We start from the raw sequence: 21,616 nt of genomic DNA on the forward strand, positions 1-21,616 counted from the left end.
CCCCATGAGCATTGCATTATGCTCATGACTACAAACACAGGGAAGGGTTTATTGTACCTGTAGGGCTGTTCTCCAGTGTGCGTCCTCAGGTGACGTGTTAGGTTTGCAGATCTTGGGAAAATCTTACCACAGTATCTGTGATTAGAAAATAGTTTATAAGACAGAATAACCACAGCTGACTTCATTTCACTTTGAGCTGCAATCGTGAACCAGATGTACAGCCTTAATTTAATAAATCCTGCATGGTATTGGTATTTCTTTGGCATTTAAAAATTTCAATCAAGGCATCCAACAAATATAAATAACCTTATGAATGAAGCCTGAATTGCTGAAACTGGCTGGAATTTCTTGCGCATACGCAAGCAATTTATGAAAACAGACTTAGTTTTAATGACTGTCCAAAAATTCTAAACTTATTAATTCCATATCTGTCACGTTCATGTTTTCGAAGCATGAAAATCTGCTATTAAAGGCTGGGAATTCTGGTTTGATGTAAGCAGACTTCAAATCTTTCAACTCATTCTACGTGTCAGCAAATGTGACATCATTCTGTGCACTGAATAGGATCAGCTCAGACAAGATGCAAAGACCTAATCCATCAAGGTATGTTTCTATAACAACTTGTCTTGAAAGAAGGTGGCATGTTTTCAAAAAGATCAGATAAACTGATATGCCAAAGTCAAAAGCCAGAACATTCTGGAGATGGTATAAGAACTTAAATGCTGCAATTTGAAAATCATTCTTTCAATTCCCTGAGAGCTATAACAACAATAAAACCCCACTAGTACTCCTTAGTAATGTGCCAAAAAACAGCATGATTGGAATAGTTACATTAAGCAACTTCAGCCCTGTCTTGCATGGCAATAAGTGCTTTCCACTCCCCATGAAGTTAATATGAAATATAGTCACAGTATACGAGAGAGACTTTCTAAGTTTTTCAGCATTAAGCCCTCTATTTTTAATGTGCAATTTATTATTTTATACTAAGACATACCAAACAGATCCACGAGTCAGATCCTGCTCTCTTTTACAAGACTCCTATTCATTTCAATCATACTCGCAATGACTGCTAAGATATCACTTTCGTTAAGGTGGGACATATATGTTTTAATAATTCATATACTTTCTGAAATATCTCTTTTGAAAGTAAAGGCAGAGGTCTGAGAAAAACAGTCCTGTAGCTTATGAACAGAAAAAATTAATAATGAAAGCACAATTATTAGTAACAAGGTGATGAGGCAATATGGAAACACGCTTGTTTTTGTAATGTTTTCAGCCTCATTCATCAAACTAGGATGATATAAGACAAATTCCTTGTACGATAACAAAAAACAAAACACAGTTTCCATGTTTCACTGGCTAAAGGGCACTTTGAAATCTTATAGACCTACCATGATTTCTATTAATCATCCAATCAGGAGTAATTTCCAAAGTAAACAGTAGACCCTTTTGAAAGCAGAAAGATGTTAGGAAAGCCTGTCATGATTAGTTTTGCAATTACCTGCAGGTATAGCGTTCCTTGCCCTTTCTGAGAAGGTTTTCTGGGAGGGCACTTGGAGGGGCTCTGAAGTTGAACATGGACGGGACAGATTGTATGAGTTCACTGGCTTCTGGTTTCAGGGCGCTAAAACTCTCTAGCTTTTCGGCCATGTTTTCGATAGCTGACATCTGTAAAAGAAAAACAAACATCACAGCGAAGTCATTTTTTCTGCAAAGATAATCTTGAATGCAAAGTGTGCCATTAAAAAAATGATTGTGTGTAATAATGGTTGAAGAAAACTATTTTTTCTAGCCAAGTAGGACAAAAAAATGGTGAACTGTGTTACTAAAGTTTTAATAATGTAAATGCCTTCTGTTGACTGTAAATCACTCAGCAGCTCTGCAGATGCTGATAGTACATGATAAAGCCTGTTCATCTAGCAGCTCATGTTTCCTAATCTCCATACGTGCTAACAAATAATGCCATGCAAGTTTGAAACTCATTGGAGTGAATGTTTATCAAACTATTTCTATTCAAATTCTAATTAATTGATGGCCTTTTTTATTTATTTGCATGTTAGAGTCTTACACTTTTCTGCTACAGTAATATTATTGTTGCAAGTCTTATAACTTGAAAACTCTGCATAAGGAAAATTCTAGACTCTGAATTGTGCCAGGGAAAATAATAAGATATCTCCACTTAAATCAGATGGTAGAGGTTACATCCTGTTTCTAATTAAATCAACCTGGGATTTGCCAGGGATTTCAGTGGGAACAGGATTTGACCCTATATGCACCTACTACAAAAATACGATCCAAAATGACCTTTTGGAGAAAGTGGCTCTTACAGTAAAGTATCTGTAGCAGGTGGAGGGAAGTGCTGCGGAAGATGATGAACTGAATTTGGTTCTGAGTTGCATGTTATAAAGCTGGAGTTCCACCGAATCTCCCTGACTTCACTCCAGTCTAAACAAGGGCAACGCTTGGCTCAGACTGCAGGCGCATACACGCCTGAAATATCACTTACCCTTCAACAGCAACTGATACCTACTGTGATCTCTTATCAATCTTTACTTCTTTTTCCTGTTTGTTTTGAACTACTTTTGGATTTCCCGCCCCCTCCCCCCCCCCCCCCTTTAGTGTTAGCTCATCTTCTCATACACTGGCTGGTGTGATGATCCCAACTCTATCCATTAAACATACACTAATGTTTGCCAAGATTTTGGAAAATCCCCAAATTACTCTGAATCATTAGCCACTTGCAAAAATTTTGGCAATAGTGCACAGCTTGAAGTGATTGCCATAGAACATTTTGGCATTTGAACCCTGAGCGAGAGTGATAGATTTTAACCCTCTTTCCATGAATTCTCCCTTCTCTCTCCTAATGTGGTAATTCCACTGACTTCAGAGGAAATGCTACTGATTTACATTGGAGCAAGGAAGAGGAGAATGTGGCTCACTGTGTAAGAGGAGACTATTTTCCATTATGCACTACTGTATTAATAAAGTTATATTCAAGAAACAGAATATTTTTGTGTCACATTCTCTAAGGTCTATGAAGAGACTGGTTTGATTCTGATGGTTTTGTTACCAAAAAAAAATATTGCCTGCTTGTTTTTTGAAATGACTATTCATGTTCTGGTTAGCTCTGGGTTTGAGGGGTTTTTTCCCTTTAGCCTGTAGCCTGCCCTCTCATTTCATGCTCAGACTCCTAATGCTCACTACAAATTGCAATGTACAGGGTAGCACTGCCAATTTGCCAAATGTCTTTCATCAAACGTGGTGCAAAAAAATCTCAGAGGGAAGTCAAGATACATTTACTTGTCAGGCGACAAATGTGAAAGCATTGGGAGGCAGTAGGGGCTGTAAGCTCTGGGGTTTGATTCATAATCACTCAGCTGCTAAAACATTCTCCACAGATGCAAGTGGACAGCACATTTGTCAATATGAAGGATTTTGACATGTACTGATCACAGGCCTGAGATATGTAATGATGATGCTGCTGGGATAGGAGGTAATTCTGTCCCAGCAGAGCAATGTCATTATCAAGCCATACAGCTCGACATTACCATATATTTATTTTTATAACGTTTCATATTGTTCTTTACTCAGGATCAATTCTTAAAATTTTTATGATACCGTTTCTGCTGCCTTTAATTCCTTCTAATTGTTCCCAACAAGAAATCATTCTGATATTTTACTATTGCGAAGAATAAATGGCTTGAATGAAAAATGACCTTTGGCCTTCAGGCTGATCAGCAGTGACAAGACACTGCATGGGTTACGATAGCACATATTTATGGTGAAGAATAATAAGTAAATTGGGACGATAATAAATGTTTTATTTATGTATATTTAATATTCAAGTCAGTTTCATTATCTAGTGGTTTTAAATCATTTTTGGATCACCATTTTTCACGTGCATGGCTCCTTCCAGTAATATATTAAAGAAACTGTTTTCCCCTTCACATTTAAAATGGCTTAGTCATGCTTATTATCATTATATTATGTTCAGCCTTGTCATCTGATTCTGCACTGTCCTACAACGTAGCTGCATGAATGGCAGCAAAATTACCCTATCTACACACTTAGCAGGAGGTCAAAATGACGTCCTTAGTTTCTTAACTATAGAAAGTGAAAGTACATCCAATTATTTTAAAGGCAAGGGTTGCTTTTAAAACTATGTGCTCAGCTGGAGTAATTACTATTACTTATTTTTCAAGAATGATCGCTGTTGTTACCTTACATGGTTTCTATGCCTTACAAACCACACACAGCAGCAAGAGACAAAATTACATCTCTGGGACTACATTCCTGGTGTGTGTAAACCAATGCAGCACTACTGAGGTCAGTAGAATTCAATCAGTTTAGCAGCAGATGTGGCTCCCAGTAACCAAAAAATGGTACATTTTTAAGGATAATAATGGCTGAATGAAAATGAGTGGCTTTTTTCTTTTCCTATGCTTCACAGGCAGCCAGCCCTGAAATAAAACTGGGATAAAAGTGAGGGAATAGGAAGCTCTTAGCCTCTTCCTTGCCTGTTACGCGCACACTTTTTGCCCATTTGTAGTCCCTCTACTCATTGCAGAGAACCACTAGAGCAACATAAAAGCTACCAGTGGACCTTTCCTTTCATCTTCTTAATGCTTGCTGTGGTAGAACTTTGCCTTAGCTAGGAAGAAGGGTCATAGTTTCCACACCAGAGCAGATGCTCCCAGATCAACAATAACAAAAATACAGATCCCTTTAATAAGGTGGAATTGAGGGTTAGAGGACTCAACAACAACCTAAGAGGAAGAAATCTTTACCAGGAGTGTTTCAGTTATCAAAGAACCAGCCATTACAAGAAACTCGGGAAATTCAGAGCTGTAGTTAAACTTCGAGGCAATATTTGAAAGCACAACAGTACTGGGAAGGAGAGTACAGCCCATTTCCTACTAATGTCAAAAAGTCTTTGGGTCCCTAGCTGATCTACAGAAGTTGGCTCACAGCCCTTTCTTAGCTGTTCCTCTAGACTCCATACTTTGATTCCTTCCTAGCTTTGCTTCCCTGCAGAGCTTATTAAGGCTGTAGGACTAGTGCCCCATAACATCTGTAGGCACCAGAAGTTCCTGAAGTTCTATGTTCTGAAGTGGAAATTACCTGTGCAAGCACCTGAGAGCAAAATCAGGCTTGGCATATAAAACAAATCTCAAACTTATCTATGGAGATGCTACTTTGATCAGTGATGTGGCAGCAGAACTACTTAACATCAGCAAGAGCTTGAACATCAGTATGAGCACCACCCTAGTAGGCTAGGTAAATGTTTGTTGAAATACAATTGTTTCCTCGGGCCTCTGGTTTCAAATCCAAAATCTCTCACTACTGGGATGTCTTCAGCTACTATCCTGTGGCTACCTACAGTGAAGAGCCAAATCTGGCTCAAGGAAGGAGAATCCCTCCCAGAAATATCAGGAGAGCATGCTTAACTGCTCCAACTGTTTGAACAGTATAATGCACTTCCTTCTCTGCAACTGGGGGTCTCCTCCAGAGCTCAGTGAATTCAATAGGAACATTTCCAATGACTCAATAGGCTGTGGATCAGGTCCTTGGCCATGTACACTGACCTGTATGAAAGTGAAGCAAGGCCCCACACCTTCTACATTTTTATAGTGACTTACCCCCAGTTTGGGTTAGGAATGAACAGTCCATGTGTTTTAAGAAGCAGACAAGCTATGATTATTAGGGCTGTGCGAAGCTTCGGTCTCTGATTTGATTCGGTGGAGATTCGACTTGATTCGGCGGCTGAATCTCCAAATCAGAATTGAATCAGAGGCCCCTTTAATCTCTCTGAACTGAATCAGAAACCCTCCAAATCAATTCAGAGAGATTCGACGATTCGGACATAGACACAGAGTTATATGTTTTTTCTACATACCTCTAGGTAGCAGGGGCTCATGAGTGCTGCGATGCTGAGGCAGATGAAGCATCCTACAGAAGCATGGGGGGATCCCCAGCATGCTCGGCAGCAGACTCAGAAGTGGACAAGAAGCACTGCCAATCCAATTCCAGGTCTGCAGGGGAGTGTGCTGCCCCCACAACCCATGCCCCATTGGCTCAGTGACTGGTGCTTCCTGGGTCAAGAGAGCACCCACGGGTCCTCCTGCAGCTGACTGCTGAGCTGGGGAGCACGCGGGGGGACCCCCCAGCACACTCCCTAGCAGACCCGGAAGTGGACCGGAAGCGCTTCTGGTCCACTTCCAGGTTCGCCACTGAGCACGTGGAGGCCCCACTGCACTCCTATGAGATACTCCATCTGCCCAGTATCGCAGCGACCATGAGCCGCGCTGGTACCTCAAGGTATGTAGAAAAAACATTTAAAGCTGTGTCTATGTCCAAATCACTGATTCTCCGAATCAGCACTGAATCTTCAGATTCAGCCAAACTGAATCAGGGACAGTGATCCAAATCAACTAATTGAATCACTGTCCCTGATTCGGGCCGAATTCGAATCCGAATCAAGTAGGGTCCATCTCATACACCTCTAGAGATTATACCTGGCCAAGGCATGATGGTGCTGTTCTAGGGAATGGAGGACACAGTCTGGCCCTTAATGTTGAATTAGTGTAACTTATATGTTCATGGAAAAAGTTAGCTGAGGAGGTAAGAGAGTGAGAAGATTGCATTACATATTTTGCATAAAGTTATTGCCTTACGGACAAGTAACGTCTGCTCCTAATCTGAGATCGGTGAATGACAGTATTTTATATGGAACAGTAACTTTTGATTTACATATATAAGAGTTGTTGATTCTATCTGCGTCCAGATGTCTGGAAGAGGAAGCAGTTTTACCCCCACCTCTCTCCTGGTCCCTAAGAGGCTATTAACCTCATACTGACGCAAACCAATATGTAGTCACAATTCCCCAGCTCAGACTCAAAAATGCAGACATTACCATAATCGGATAAAACAAGTATTTATAAACATTTCAACAGGCAAGATATCATCAACAACGGCCTCAAACATTTGTCTTAAAATTTATTAACCAGCAGCAGAAAATCAGTGACATAAATAAAGTGAGATTTATTTATAAAATAAAAAGATAGCATGATGGTATGAAATGATCTAGCAGACAATGTCATGTATTACATGACCTAATGTTTTACAAATTAGACTCTTTCACTGTTATTATCATAAAAACAACTGACTTTATAGGCATAACTCATGGGAAAAGTTTGCACAAATGTTTGTTTTCTATTTTTACTTGTGTTATTTCAAGAAATCTCAAAATCCTGGCTATTAAAGTTCAACATTTCTTCCTCCCCACTCCAAATTACAATAATTTCTTTACAAATCAGGACTCCTGCTAAATGTATCTGCAATCCTGTAAAACTGATAATATTCAGGGCAAAAGAACTTTACATAATTACATTCATGACCAAGAGACCTATTGCATATGGTTGAATTACAACCATGAATTGCATACAGTTGTGGAGTAGCAAGAAAAGGACATAATTTGTTCTCTTTAGCACCAGTACAAATACAAAGGAACTCCACTGACTTGATGGAGCTGGTCTGGATTTGACCTGGTGTTCTGGGGAGTGAACCTTGGCCTACAATAAATGCACGAAAGGAAAAAATGTGGATAAGCATCAAAAAATGTACCTTTTAATTTATTTGGACAGTAATCTTAATTATTATAATTCTCCATAATGTCATTGCAAATGAAGTCTCAGGTCACTTACCCATACCAATCTACTATTAGATCTTTAGGGAGGGTTGTGACTAGAGTACCAATTTCTGGGACAGATTATAAAATGTGCAGAGTGAATACACTATGATCCTTTTACAAGAGGGAGTTTCCAATTGATCTGAACTATAGGATTCTTGTCAGAGAGTGAAAAACAATTTAAACTAATCTTAAAATAAATGACCCAGTATACCAAGAATTGATATATGAAGGCTCAAGTGACACATTCAAACCCTTCAAGATGGAGATAAAAACCATCCATGAATCAGCAACTTGCTCCAGTCAGTTTAGTGATATGCTTCTATTTCATATTGTAATGCAGCTGTTCAAGCAGCATCGTGGCCAAAGGACAAAAAAAAGTCTGGATTATGTAAATTTTAGGACCAAGCCAACATCCGGGAATGTAGCTGGAAGAGATAGCATGTACTGTGTTTTTCTACTGCATAATTATCCAAACACAGCGCTGCTATTTTAAAAGTGCAGCAGATCCAGAGTGCATCACAAGAATCACCGAATCTCTTCAAAATGGTACTATTTTAATTCACTTGATTAAGAAGGCAATGTTTGGGACCACCTCTGATGATTTCAAATTTTGTCATCTTCTTTTATTTTACACCTATTTACTGCCTGCAGCTCATTTAGAATTCAGAAGGGAACATGTTTAACAATTTCCATGTAAGTTGTTTCTCCTATATTAAATAATCCTGGTGTACTCATCTCTGTGAATGGGGCCAGAACACGGCCTTCAAAGGAGGGTTCCAGTTCTAAAAGATGACTTAAGTGACATGCAGAACTTGTACTGGACCTCCGCATATGATGTGAATCCCATCAGCACTGTCCACTGATCATAAAAAAGCATTCACTTTATAATTAGACTCTGACCCAATTCCCACTGCATCCTATCTACTTGAATGGGAGTTACACCAGTTCCTGTCAAGTCAAGTCAAGTCAGCCCCGAGGCCGCTCCAAGACATTGGAGCACTTTAGATGCTCCGCATCATTGGTGATTCTTCATTCAAAGTGGCCTGATGGCACTCATCTCCTCTCCAGTTACAGATGGCTTTTGGCTCACAGGAAGCTCATCTGCCCTTTAATGGGTCTTGTTTTTAGCCATGCTGGGTGTCCATACACCCTCCCCACCCAAGCTAGCCCAGGTGGGGGCACGAGTTTAGTTGTCAACAACCCGGCCATGGAACAGGCTGTGCTGGTTTACACGTAGCAAGAAAGGCAAACCAAGAAAGGCCTGACCTGACAGGGACATCAAAGTAGCATTTTTTCATCTGAACATCGCAATGCACTTAATGAAAGTGAGTAAACATTATTATCTTCTTTTTACAGATGAGAAATAGAGGGATCAAAAGTCAGGTTTATGTAAAGGAAGATCAAGGTCCATCAGCTTGAGGAATGTAAATGAGTATTGGGTCATCTAAGTACATCGGTGCATATGCAAATGCCTTTTTCAGCACAACTGAGCTTGTCCTGTGCATAAAGTAGGTATGAAAAAGTATGTACAGGTCTTCCACATTTTATGAGACATCTGTCCTCAGCTTTTTGAAATGACCAAGAGTTACATAGGGTATGCACTGCAATGTAGAGATGCCCAGTCTAGCTCTGAGCAAAGTAGTATAGGTATCAGAAGCAATATAGCCATTTTAGTGCTGCATTCCACCAAGGCTAACTAGCCCAGCTTCTCAGGGGTGCATCTACACATGAATATTAATGTGATGCAATAAACTCCAGAGTAGTTCATGCCTGAGTTTACTGTTTCCATTCATAGCATTTACATGTGCGCCTGGAACTGCAGCACGTTGAGCCAGGGAGGTGCAGCCCCAACTGGTAGAGGTGAGGGGGGTCGGCCTGCCAGCCCAGAGCTGCTCTGACCCAGCTCAACATGCTGAGCAGTGGCTGGCTGGGGCACGAGGGTTGGCAGGCAGCCCCTCACTTTAGTACCTTCATGCCCCAGCCAGCCCTAGTCACCATCTACATGTACGTTGATCTGAAGTAAATAACTTCACTGTAAGATGGTACTTGTATCCGGCAGTAACAGCCTACGCTGGAGTGAGTTAGTTTACTCCAGCCTAATAGCACCACACGTGTAGATTGGGACACTTTACTGTGGAGCTAATTAGACAATTCCACAGTAAATGTATCATGTAGATGCCCCCAGGGAGCACTAACCCAGTGACTTGGTCAGAGCAAGCTCAGGCATGTAGATAATACCTCCACAGTGAAGACATGATTGAGTCATAAATAGACTCTTGGTCTCCTAAGTCACCTTGTGCCACTGCTACTTGTCCCTGGGAAACGCCCATGCCATACACTCTCTGGCACGTGGCAGGTTACCCTGGATGGGGTAGAGGAGGCTGGGACCAGCAACTCTGCTTGCCCCAGCAGCCTTATCTGGGGTCCTGGGGGCCTCCTGAGGCTGAAGCCATGGCAGGAAGCCTGGCCAGTAGCCGGAGCATGGCTCTGACCAACCAGACTCCAGTTTTGGGCAGAGCACACAGTGGCCACATACGCCATCCCGCTTTTTTTTGGCATGGGTTTTTTGACCCTGGGATCTCCTGGGGTAAAAGAAAAATCCTGCACTGTGAGGTAGCAGCGCAGGGAATGCCAGCATGTACGGTGTGTGGCCCTGCGAACTGGTCTGCAGCACCACATACCGCTCATCTGGATGCAGTCTGGGAGTTTATGCTCCATCTAAATTAAGTCAGCCATTTTCGCACCCCCTCCCCACAACCCTATACTTCAGTCACCAAAATTCACGGCAATGCTGAGCATCCACACCATTTATGTGATTCACATGCACATGGATAGTAGACTTGATAGATAATACCTTGCCTTTAGTCACACCCTGCTATAAACCTTTTGCTATCTCCAAGAGGGCATGCCCTGCAGTTTGGGACACGCTACCAGAAGCCATGACTTTGGGAGAGTTATATGACTGGTATTTATTGGCTATTACCACTGCTACAGTTATCAGATTAATAATAAAACAATTAGTTATTTGTGGGGGTGGAAGGAAGGGACATAGAAAAGTAACAGCTGTGGCTTGATTCCTACAAAGGAGAAAATTGGATTTCTACTTAGAATAATAAATTAAAGGAATATTTTGCCTAATTTCACTGCACAAGTGCAAAAATGCAGCTCCTGTTCACACTACTGGGAGTAACATTTGTACAGTTGAAAGAAGAATATAATCCAGAGGCTACTAATCAATGCACCTGTACTTACAATACTAACTTGTGAATTTAGGCTCTCCAGGGGTATCTACCACCTAGCTCCTTTTGAAATCAGTACGAGTTGGGCACCTAAACACCTCAGAGGATCCAGATAGTTTATCTGACAAACCTACTGTAATATAGGTAAAATTTGAGGACTAAAACTTTCACTGCAATTGCTGAGACATATATCTTGCAGTTATAAATATAACCAAAGGGCCACCTTTTGAAGTCCTTACTTAGGCAAAGCTCCCATTGCCTTCATAAATAAAGACTAAGGGATTAAGTGAAAAAAGCCAGTTTTACATAACAGGCTATTATCTACTACAGCTATGACATTTTATAGGAAAGTACGTGACATACTCCATAACTGTGTAGCAAGTTATCTTTCACATTATATTTTTATGCAATTTATACTACAATGTTTAAATAAAAAATATAAGCAATAAACTTACCCAAGTTCTTTGATCAGGCAATTGGAACTGGGAGCAAAATTGAAACAAAAACAACACATTATTCCTGCGTTGGTACCTTCATTGTAATCAATCTATAATGAACTTAGCTAAGATTTTAGGCTGGGTGGATTGCTTGCTCTGGGACACATTCTATCTAAAATGCAATCCTTATAGTGGCAATTTACTGCAAAACTGTGGCCAACTAACTTTATCTGGTACAGATTTAGAGTTGTTGACTCTGACGGGAGTTTTGCCCAAGCAGGGACTGAGTAAAGACTAGAGAATTTGTGAGCTTCTTTCTATCCAGTCCAAAGCCTAACAGGTCTAGAAGCCAATCTGATAGTTCTTACATTATTTAATAACAAGGATGCAAACTAAATCCTTTCTTGCTCAAATAAGAAACTTTAGGCAACATATTTAACTACACAGCAAAGAACTTGTTGAAGACACAAATGTGTGAATTTATTTGACAGTTATCTTACAGCAATACATTTAGCTTACCAGTAGAAAAATGAAAGCATCTGCTAAACCTACAAGCACTCTAATAACTGGGTTAACAATGGGCATAATACCAAAGAAGGTTATTCTGCGAGCCTGGCTAAATACTGGGCTCAATTCCATTGCATTCAGGGAAGTGATTTCCACTGATGTCAATAAGAGAGAATAAGTTATCTCTTGCTGGCATGAGGGACAGTATAATGACATTTTTATTTTCACTTGCATGTTTAAAATTGCATGTTATATTCAGGCTTCATGTCACTCCACATCTTATGAGTTAAACCATCATCTTAAATACCTAGATAAACAAAAAAAAATTGCCAATCTCTTGCACTATCCGCCTCTGTAGAAAACGGTATGAATTGCTGTGAAACAAAAATGTATTTACTTCACTGAGTATTTTATAGAAATGCTGTAAGAGAGTTCAGTGATTAAAAGAAATACAAATCACAATGATGGTGGCAGCCAGTGCAACTGCTATGACCCAGGAATTTCATCTTAAGAAATTACCATTGCATAGCAGTGATAAAGTAGGGTATGTAGAAATGGTCATTTCCTAGTGTATCTCAGACATAGTATAGAAGGATACTTCTTAAGAATAAGGAATACTTCATACTTTTCAGTGATTCTCATTCAAGGCAAAATGGAAAATAGCAGATAGACTAATGACATTCTCACACAAAGCTGAGATTCACAGGACCAACTGGTCTTGGCGTATGCCCTTCCCTTCAGGAAGCCAGGAATCCTATCTTACTTACCACCTTGCCTCTGACTTGTTCCCTACCAGCTACACTGCTACACCCTTTCTGCAGTGTGGGAAAACCCCGTATTGAACGCTGAATATAATGTCACACTTGTGCCTTTCATTTTAGAGAAAGGAACAAGGATACAAACCTTCCCCTGAAGCCTTTACAGTCTGCATCACTAAAACCCAGAACATGAAGCTGAGCAAAAGGAAGGGACAGAGAAAGCAGAGGCACAGTTTAAATTCTGCAAACATAACGTGAAGCGGACTATTTATTGGCTGTGAGAATTACAAGGGACCTGGTCATCTAGAAGAAAGGCTGCCTCGCCTTGACTTAGCATGTTCCAAAGTCCTCCCATAGCCATAAAGATATCTCGCACTGCAACCATGGAGGAGCAAGAACTGGTGAAGGGAGAGAAGAGATGCAACTATAACTGCTTCCTTTGCTCTCTGCGCAGCTCCTGTTCCTCAATTTTAATGGCTTTGCTGGGGGAGGAAGGTTGCTCCTTATCACACCACATGAGGGAGAAATGTGTTCATCCCATTATAACTAAAACATTTGCAAAGGAAGATTGTTTTTTCTATTGCTATAAATGGATACACTGCCACTGGCTCCCTATAATAAAATACTAAGGGTTACATCCCAGTCTCATTTAAGTTAATGGACAAAATCCTGCTGACTTCAGCAGGCCAAACTTTTTACTCAAAATGCCTTACTTATCCTTTCTTGAAATCCTCTTGCCTTAGAGAGCCCTCCTCTTTCCATCACATGTGTTATTTATTTAGATTTATACCACATATAAAAAGGATTCATTCCAAGCACCGGGCACACTTGACAACCCCTTAAAAATACATTCATATGTAAATAGACTTCATTATTTGCCCACAGACAGTACTACCCAGCAGCATCATAAATCTCATGAAAATGTAATAAACCCCTTCATACAAAATGCCTTACCCCTTTCCACTAAGGTACACACCTTACACTGGCTGAGGATCTGGCTGTAACACAAAACACTTAGTGTAATCTGGCAGGCAACACAGCACCTGGAATATCTTCTTAAATGTGTTTCAGCTAAGTGTGAGGCTCTGTAACTGCTGTGTTTAAGAAACAAGCCCTAGAAAATACATGCCTAAACTGCATTTGCAACACCACAAAGTCCCAACAGACCTGAGCTGTCTTTATTCACTATCTCAGTAAAAACCAGTACAGGCTGAAGAAGAAGAGACAGCTACAGCCTTTTAATAAAACATTCTGAACACAATTTGTTAGCTGAATCCTTCTTTCACTGCCACCAATGTAAAACCATACTAGCTTTTCACTTAAGTGGAGCTAATCTGGATTGATACCATTATGGTCAGGAGCAGGATTTGGCCTTCTCGCTATGTTTATATTTTCTTAGTATAATCTGCTATGAAACAGGAGTACTTCCAAAAAGAGATGAAAATATTGCCTGGCTTCTTCCCCTTTTTGGTAAATGTAGTAGCTCAGTGTCTGGTACTGAAATGCTAATAGTTAATGTTCTTACTTTAATACTTCACTAATCTTTCCCTTCCTCTAGCAGCAGGACATGGGGAAGGGATCTTTCATCCTTCTCCAGCCATGCAAAAAACACTCTACTTACATATCAGTGCTAATGAATGGTTCTACACAGATGCCAAAACACCCCATGCTTTAGTACCTGATCTTCACAATGTAGGGGACACACATAACCACTCTGATCCTCCTTTTACAGATGCTAAACCAGAGTAGATTGCTTTCACAACCTACCCAAGAGTGAGTAGAAACAGAGACAGGAATTCTTGGCTCCTTGTCCTCTGCTCAGATCACTAAAGGGAGGTGAATTCAGCCAACCCCTGTCAGGATGCACACCAGCGGTACAAGACTGCAGATAATGCAGTCTTTAACCTTTTCTGTGGCACATACAGACATGTGGAGTTGCACAGTCTTAAAGACAGGTCCGCTGTTTTCTATGGCATATCTAATGAGCGGCAGAATGAAACATTAAGTATACTGTAAGAAAAGCTACGCAAGTGCCTCATCACATTATGTCAGCTGAACATCTAAAGGCTTGGAAGTGGACAGATTGCAAGTGCACAGTAGGGCAATCTACAAATTTACTGAAACCATAGAGCTGACAACCTGATATTGGAGGATGTGTACTGCATTACTCCTGGCCCCACCCAAGATACAGATACATAAGCTTTTCTCATTTGTGCCCACTTTCAAGTGCAGCGGGAAATAGTTGTGGGTTCAAAATTAAACTCCAAAACTGGAGATTACCAGACTTGAAATCACACAGGTGCAATAATTACTCCACTGTCGCCGGCTACAGTAAAGGGGATTGCAGAAATACAAAGGTGATAGCAACAAATCTTCCTAGATATATTATAATTCTGTGGGGTTGGGGGGTCTGACATATTCACGTAGTTCCAATCTGGGGCTCACTGAAATCAAAACATGTTGATTTAGCTGCAAAATGTCATGAAGACCAAAACAATGCCTAGGTTTTCTCACCACAATGACACAGTAAAAATGTGTGCTTTAGGAAATGCAAAAATGACTAAGACTGCATTCATTTTTCTGCACCTGTTCTGAGGCATCACCAGGCTCATTTATAAGATCAAAATTCCAAAAATACTTACTTGTGGATGAAACAAGAATCCAGGGGAAGGTCTCAAGTACTTTTCTTTTAAAGCTTCAAGTGGATCAGTTAACTTTCTTTTCTCTACTCTGTAAATGTTAAAATTAGATTTGCTTGTGATGAATCAGTCTCAGACATTAATGCCTATTCAGTATTCATGCTCAAAATTGTCAACAATACATCCAGTAATTGGTTTCTCAGGCATAATCATAAAAGATAAGGTGGTACAGTCATCTCTTGATTCATTCACATAACTCTCATTAGCACTAATGGGAGCTGTGAACATCCATTAGCAGTAGATTAGACCCTTTACATTGGAAATAAGCCTATTTCAAAAGACCAATGCTATTGATAATAGAAACTGATAATTATGTCGAGCGCTTTTATCAAGAAATAGGGCCAAACTGCATTGTCCAAACACAAGAAAAAATTCCATTGAAGCCAATGGAAGTTTTCTGTATTAGCATATGGGAAAGGACCCTTTGAAAACTGCACGAAATCTTCTTCTATCAGAAACTTAGGCCCAGATCCTGCAAAGTTCTTCCAGGCACAGAAACCACGTGCATGGAACAGTTTGCAAGACTGAGCACTGAATTTGACATAGTAGAAAATGACGGTTATGTGTATGATTACATACTGAACCATGGGATCTGATCATTTAGATGGCATTTTAGGTCATCTTACACTCCCAGTTATTGATTCAAATTATAAAGTTCTTCAGGAACTGATTTTTGGCCCTTACTCAGACATACTCTCACTGGCTACAGTGGTAGATAGGCCTCAGTAACGATTGGCGATATTCCTGTTCTACAACTTCGTACACAGTATTATTTTTCACAGCACCACTGTATAACACTAAAAATGTCCATTAATTAGATCATGATGAATTAACAATATACAAGGAGAAATTCATACACCATGTTGGCATGAATTAAACTTCAGGATAAGTACCAAGTTGCTATCGACATTCCTTTCCCAGGCACACTCTTTATCTTAGCCCAGAGACTGTGCTGCAAAAATTCTGCCAAGAACAAGTTTTTGAAAGACAGTAATAAATTGAGATCTTTTGTGTTGCAGTAACTTCTTTTTTTACAATGGCCTCTTTGTGAAATGGGCCATTTAGATTAGGAACAAATAGTTTTTTTTATGGCTAATATTTCACGACGCCTATGTTTTCTGTAGATTAGTTTAGAAGTATGACTACAACTGATTGCAGATATGCAGGCAGGATATCAGGATACAAAACATAGGTGAAAACTTAACCCCACTGAAGGCAATAGCAATACTTAGAGGAGCTCAGAGGGGTTAGGATTTGACACCTGATTTCACACCTATGGCTTGCTAATAGGGTTTGCTTCCAGGCCCAAAAGCAGCAGCAAGGCTACCTTCGATTTAATGGTGAAGGAGCTGAACCTTACTGCCCATACATGCATCTATTTATGACATTTTTGTAGAGCCAAAGCCAAATTCTGCCTTCAGTTACAGTTAGCAATCTCAACAAAATGAATTTGTTTCTCTAATGTAATGGATGGCAGAATTTCCCCTTATTATCCATGTTTTTGAGAAACATCAGGCCAAACTGGGTTTGTGGTTTGTACCTGTGTGAAACCCCTTCTACTTTAGGCAGAAGTAGCCAAGAGCAACCAAGTTTGGCCCAGAGAAATTTTGAAACGGATTCCGTTTTGTAGCGGAGGTAGAACAGGATGTGGCGCTCTTGAAGAAAAGGAATTTGTAGAAAAAGAATTAAAAGAGTTTTTAATACATGTGTCTATCCAATGGCGGCACCACCCCATTTCTTGTTTAGTGAATATATTAAATTCCTGCAAACTTTAAATCAAAATATACACTCAACTAAAGGGTCACTGAGACTCCTCAGTGAAAGTGTTGACTACGCTCCTCAATTCTATGTTCCGTTAGAGTCGATTACCTGTAAATAGGATCCATAAAGAATGGAGTGGGCCTGGCATGTTGTAAAGAGGACTCAGACGTTTTCCTTGATTCAAGTTCACCTCCTTTCTTTTCACCGAAGACATGGTTTTTCCGAGGCTCAGCCTGTTTTGTACCACTGGCTCGACTTCTGCTACCCATGCTTAGGTCTAGAGGCTGGTCCTGGCTTGTCACAGGTGGAGCTGCTGGCTTGGTTGCTACAGGAGTAACTGGCTTCTCCTCCTTACGTTTAGTGGTGAGATCAAAGGGAGACTCAGAGCTTCCCTTTGGGATCTTCTTTATTTCACTTGGTGATTGGGGTTCCATTTTCAAAGGTAATGGTCTCAAGTCTCTATCAGGAAATGGATACATTGATTGAGAGAATGCTGGAAAAAATGGGAGGGGAAACATGGAAGGGTAAGGTAAAGCTCCAACTTTTTTGTCTTGCAGCCCCACAAGTCCTGTTGAACCAAAGTATTTCTCAGCAATAGAAGCAATAGCCTTTATAGAATCATTCACAGCTCCTGAAACCGCAGTTTGCTCCTCTAAAGATGGTGAGAAAATGGAATGATTGTTGTGTTCTTTCTTATTATTTATTGAAGCCAAATTCTGAAGAGAGCTTACTTTGTCTTTGAACATTTTACCATTTTCTTTAAATTTCTCTTTATCACTTTCAATGTCACTCTCCAGATCAGAGCCCGAGGTGGTCTCCAAGTCACTGCCACTGGGGGTACTGACATCATCAAGGTCACTACTCTCTGACTGGTCACTGATTTTTTCGTGCGGCCTCTCTTCAGAGGACCTCTCTGGTTGAAGCTCCACTGGCTTATTTTCACCTACTGATGGTTGCTTATTTAGTGCCTTCAAAATATCCTGTGTAGCTGGCAGTATCTGAGGATTTGTCATGAGGGGACTTTGACTTTTGTTTGTCTGGTCTGTGCTTGGTAGTCCTTTAACAGGAGAACTAGCAGGTATCAAAGGTGGCCTGTGGTACAAGCCTGAAGGAAACAGACCAGGGAAGCTAAAAGAAAATCCAGGAGCTGTTGGAAAGGTAAGACCAGCAGGATGCCTATTGGCTCCAAAATAGTCAGCAAGGCCCGGATTTGCATGATTCATATTAACCATGGACGTTTTATCCATAGCTGGGGTTCCAGGAAGTGAAATGCCTTGGCCAAAAAATCCTCCTGCTGCAAAATGGTTCTTTCCTTCACAAAATCTCCTGTGTTTATTTAAGGAAGACGTAGTGCTGAACATTTGTCCACAGTCTTTGCACTTGATTTGGGTTCTGCAATCAGCATGCATGCGCTTATGACGACAAAGGTTTGAAAACTGAGTATAGGATTTATGGCAGACCTCACCTGTGTGTAAACAACAACAATAACACATCTCAGGCTTTATGATAATTTTCCCCTTTATGAAATTTTGAAATAAAACAATTTGTTACCCCCAAAATGTCAATTTGGAAGCCATAGGAGAAGTCCGGGAGATTAATCTAGATACACAAAACACATGAAAACTAATTTTCCAAAGCAAGGCATCCAACCAGACAAATGTCTCAAGGCAGCACCAAACCCTCCCCTCCCCGCAAATGAATAACTACAAAGTATACATATTTTCATTGTTCATACTTATCTTGCTCAGTGTTGAAAATTCATTACAACTGTTTTTATACTACACTAGCACCCCCCTTCATCAGACAAAAAACATACACATTAAGATGCTACCTCTAGAAATATCTGTACATGTAAGTAGCTGTAACCTTGAATACATCCACTGATTTCAGTGAAACCATTTATGTGTTTAAAGACAGACTTTTTCTTTGGCAGGGTCACAAACATAGAGAGACTCCCTGCCCCAAATAGCTTACAATCTAAAAAGCAAATGGAAATATGGAGAGTGGAGGAGAGGGAAACAATCAGATCTATGCAGGCACATACTAATATTAAGAAATGCAATCCTCTGCATTTACAACTGACATGTTAACTGCATGAAACCCACGAAATTTGAAATTATCATGTCCAAAGAGACCACAGTCTGGTATCCTGGAGCACTTGTAAATCCTTCTGTTGTTGCCTATAGTGTAATGTAATGCATATGTTCAGTGTGGTAGAGTTATGGTTGCTCTGGAAGCCATAATTTTAAACATAATGGCCTGTGTAGTTATAACCTTAGCCTTAATGCTGTGTTAATGTAGCTTGTTTGTTTGTTGCTTGCACGTGGGGGGGGGGGGAAATACACTCTGTTTCAACAACTATTTCCTCAAAAATGCAGCTGTATTTATTGGAAGATCTGAAACAAAAAACAGCTCAGTGGATTTCCTTCACACTCCTCTGGGATGAGAGCAATTACAGCTCCAAATAGTAGCATTTAGAGAAACCCAGAAGCCAGCAGGATTATGGAGTCCAATGTATATATGATTGGCTTGGTCTGCACTACAACATTTACTATGGTTGAGTACCGTTTCCAACAAATACATTAGGAGGCTGAAGGTGGACTAGAACATGGTAACATTTTGTAGTGGAACCTGGGCCATTGAAGCAAATAGGATTTTTTGCTTTCAGAACATCCTATCAAACGACAACTACAGGGTCATTATTGCAAAAATGTCATTTCTACTTTGTGAGGTTTTGTTTTCATGTCATCTTGAAAATACATAGTTGCATCCTTGATTTCTCTCCTTTATGAACTTTGCTGAGCAAGGCAAATAATATTTGGAGTGGCAAACATTAGACAGAGGCAAAAAGCCAAGCAGTTAAAAATTTGGTTCCAAAAATTTGATTGCCTCTACACATTGCCCTACATCGCCGTAGCGATGTGCTACATCACCATACAACATGCTACAGTAATGTAGCAATCATGTGAGTCTAAATATGACTGGCAGCTACTTCACCATAGCAGGACACTCCCTTATTTTAGCGCGCCACTACAGCAAAGTAGCGGCTAAAACTAACCATGCACCACGCACACGGCGCAGTACAGGCCGTTACTGTGCCGTGCTTCAGTATTTCTTTTTGGAAGTACTAGAGCGTGGTACAGTAACAATGTCGCCGTAGGGTGACATGTGACATGCCTAGACCCCAATCCCTCACACGTATAAGTATGGGTAATTTCTTGAATTAAAGTAGTCCTAACGAACTCAGCAGGATTGCTCCTGAGGGTAAAGTTACTCACGTACATAAGTGTTCTCGGAATCAGGGCCCTAGTCTGCACTCAGTTACCGGCTGTTACATGCAGTTTGACGTTCTGAACAGAAGGGGAAATCAAACCCCTAAGGGCACTATAATGATCCTTGCTACTGAGGCCTAAAGAAATCTGATCAAGAGATTATTTTTGAAGGAGGCAATGTGGGTTGCCAGTCACACCCCAAAACAGACTGCAAATTCGTTTGGAAAGCTCTTGTGTTTGACTCACAGCTACTTTAGGTTACATCGGCCTGAATGCTTTTTACGTATCCTTTTTAGTGTCATTAACAAACACACACGCACACACATATACACACCGTTCATCTGAAAATTTCCAATTCATGTCATTTTGCTGTTAACAGGTCCAGATTTGTTCAGAATCAAAATTAGATCATATTATGCCTCTACCAACGACTCCAATTTTGTCTTCAGAGGGAAACCATACAGCTATTTTATTTTTATATAATTTGTGTTATATCATATGCTCTCATCTTTCACACATCAAAGCCACACAACAATACACATTGTGCATTCTGAGACCTTTTTAACAATCATTTTCATGATTTGAGACAGGCTGACATAATTTACAATGGCTCTATTTTAAGCCTGCAAAGGAAACTGAATTGAATGTATCCCATCCTGCACTGTTGGTTCCCATGAACTGTAATCACGTCCTCTAACTTCCACTCACACCAGGGCCTGTGCTAACCTTCCTGCACTTCTAAACCTCTGCCCTTGAGAAACTTGAACACTTGCTGTCATGTCTTAATTGTTTACCTCTGTAGAAGGCTGCTTCACATCACAGCAACAGTGCTTCCATTGTCCTAGGACCTGATCCTGACTTCACCGCTCATACATGGGTTTTTTCCCTTGTTCTCATTGATATCATTGGGACAACTCAGCGGTGCAAAGGTTGCAGGATTGGGCCCAGCCACAGGAAATTTGTGATGTTAGACTTCAGGAAGAATGCCTGTAACTATGTATCAGTTCACATTCCTGTGAGATACCTTCATTCATAAAGAAGATTATAAATAAAAAATGCTGAAGCTTTCCTAGTGTGCCTATTAGAAATTTTACTAGAATTAGGTTTTTGCAAACTAAAATTGTGCCTATTAGTACTAGGTATTCTCATACTAAATGGGTTTTGTTCCCTAATTTGGGAGAGTTGGGGGACTCCATGTTCCTAGTTAATTAAAGATGGCAGGGCAATAATTTATTTGATGTGATATACTACGT

General features: G+C 40.3%; 1 protein-coding gene across 4 annotated transcripts in view; it reads right to left on the reverse strand.

Annotated features, from left to right (window-relative positions):
• MECOM (MDS1 and EVI1 complex locus) overlaps positions 1-21,616 on the reverse strand; it is a 484,803-nt gene that overhangs the window by 15,191 nt on the left and 447,996 nt on the right. For 2 of the 4 annotated variants that reach the window (XM_019532699.1, XM_019532697.1), the window contains exons 8-12: positions 17,200-18,556; positions 15,274-15,361; positions 11,385-11,411; positions 1,502-1,668; positions 58-135 (exon numbers count right to left, since the gene is read on the reverse strand). In XM_019532699.1, the coding sequence (XP_019388244.1) occupies positions 58-135; positions 1,502-1,668; positions 11,385-11,411; positions 15,274-15,361; positions 17,200-18,556 (1,717 nt within the window). The remainder of the gene's footprint in view (positions 1-57; positions 136-1,501; positions 1,669-11,384; positions 11,412-15,273; positions 15,362-17,199; positions 18,557-21,616) is intronic. The other 2 variants (XM_019532701.1, XM_019532700.1) reach the window with 1 other exon arrangement.

Source organism: Crocodylus porosus, unplaced genomic scaffold (genome assembly GCF_001723895.1).
Source record: "Crocodylus porosus isolate Cpor-Errol unplaced genomic scaffold, CroPor_comp1, whole genome shotgun sequence".
In the NCBI taxonomy this organism is placed as follows: Eukaryota; Metazoa; Chordata; order Crocodylia; family Crocodylidae; genus Crocodylus; species Crocodylus porosus.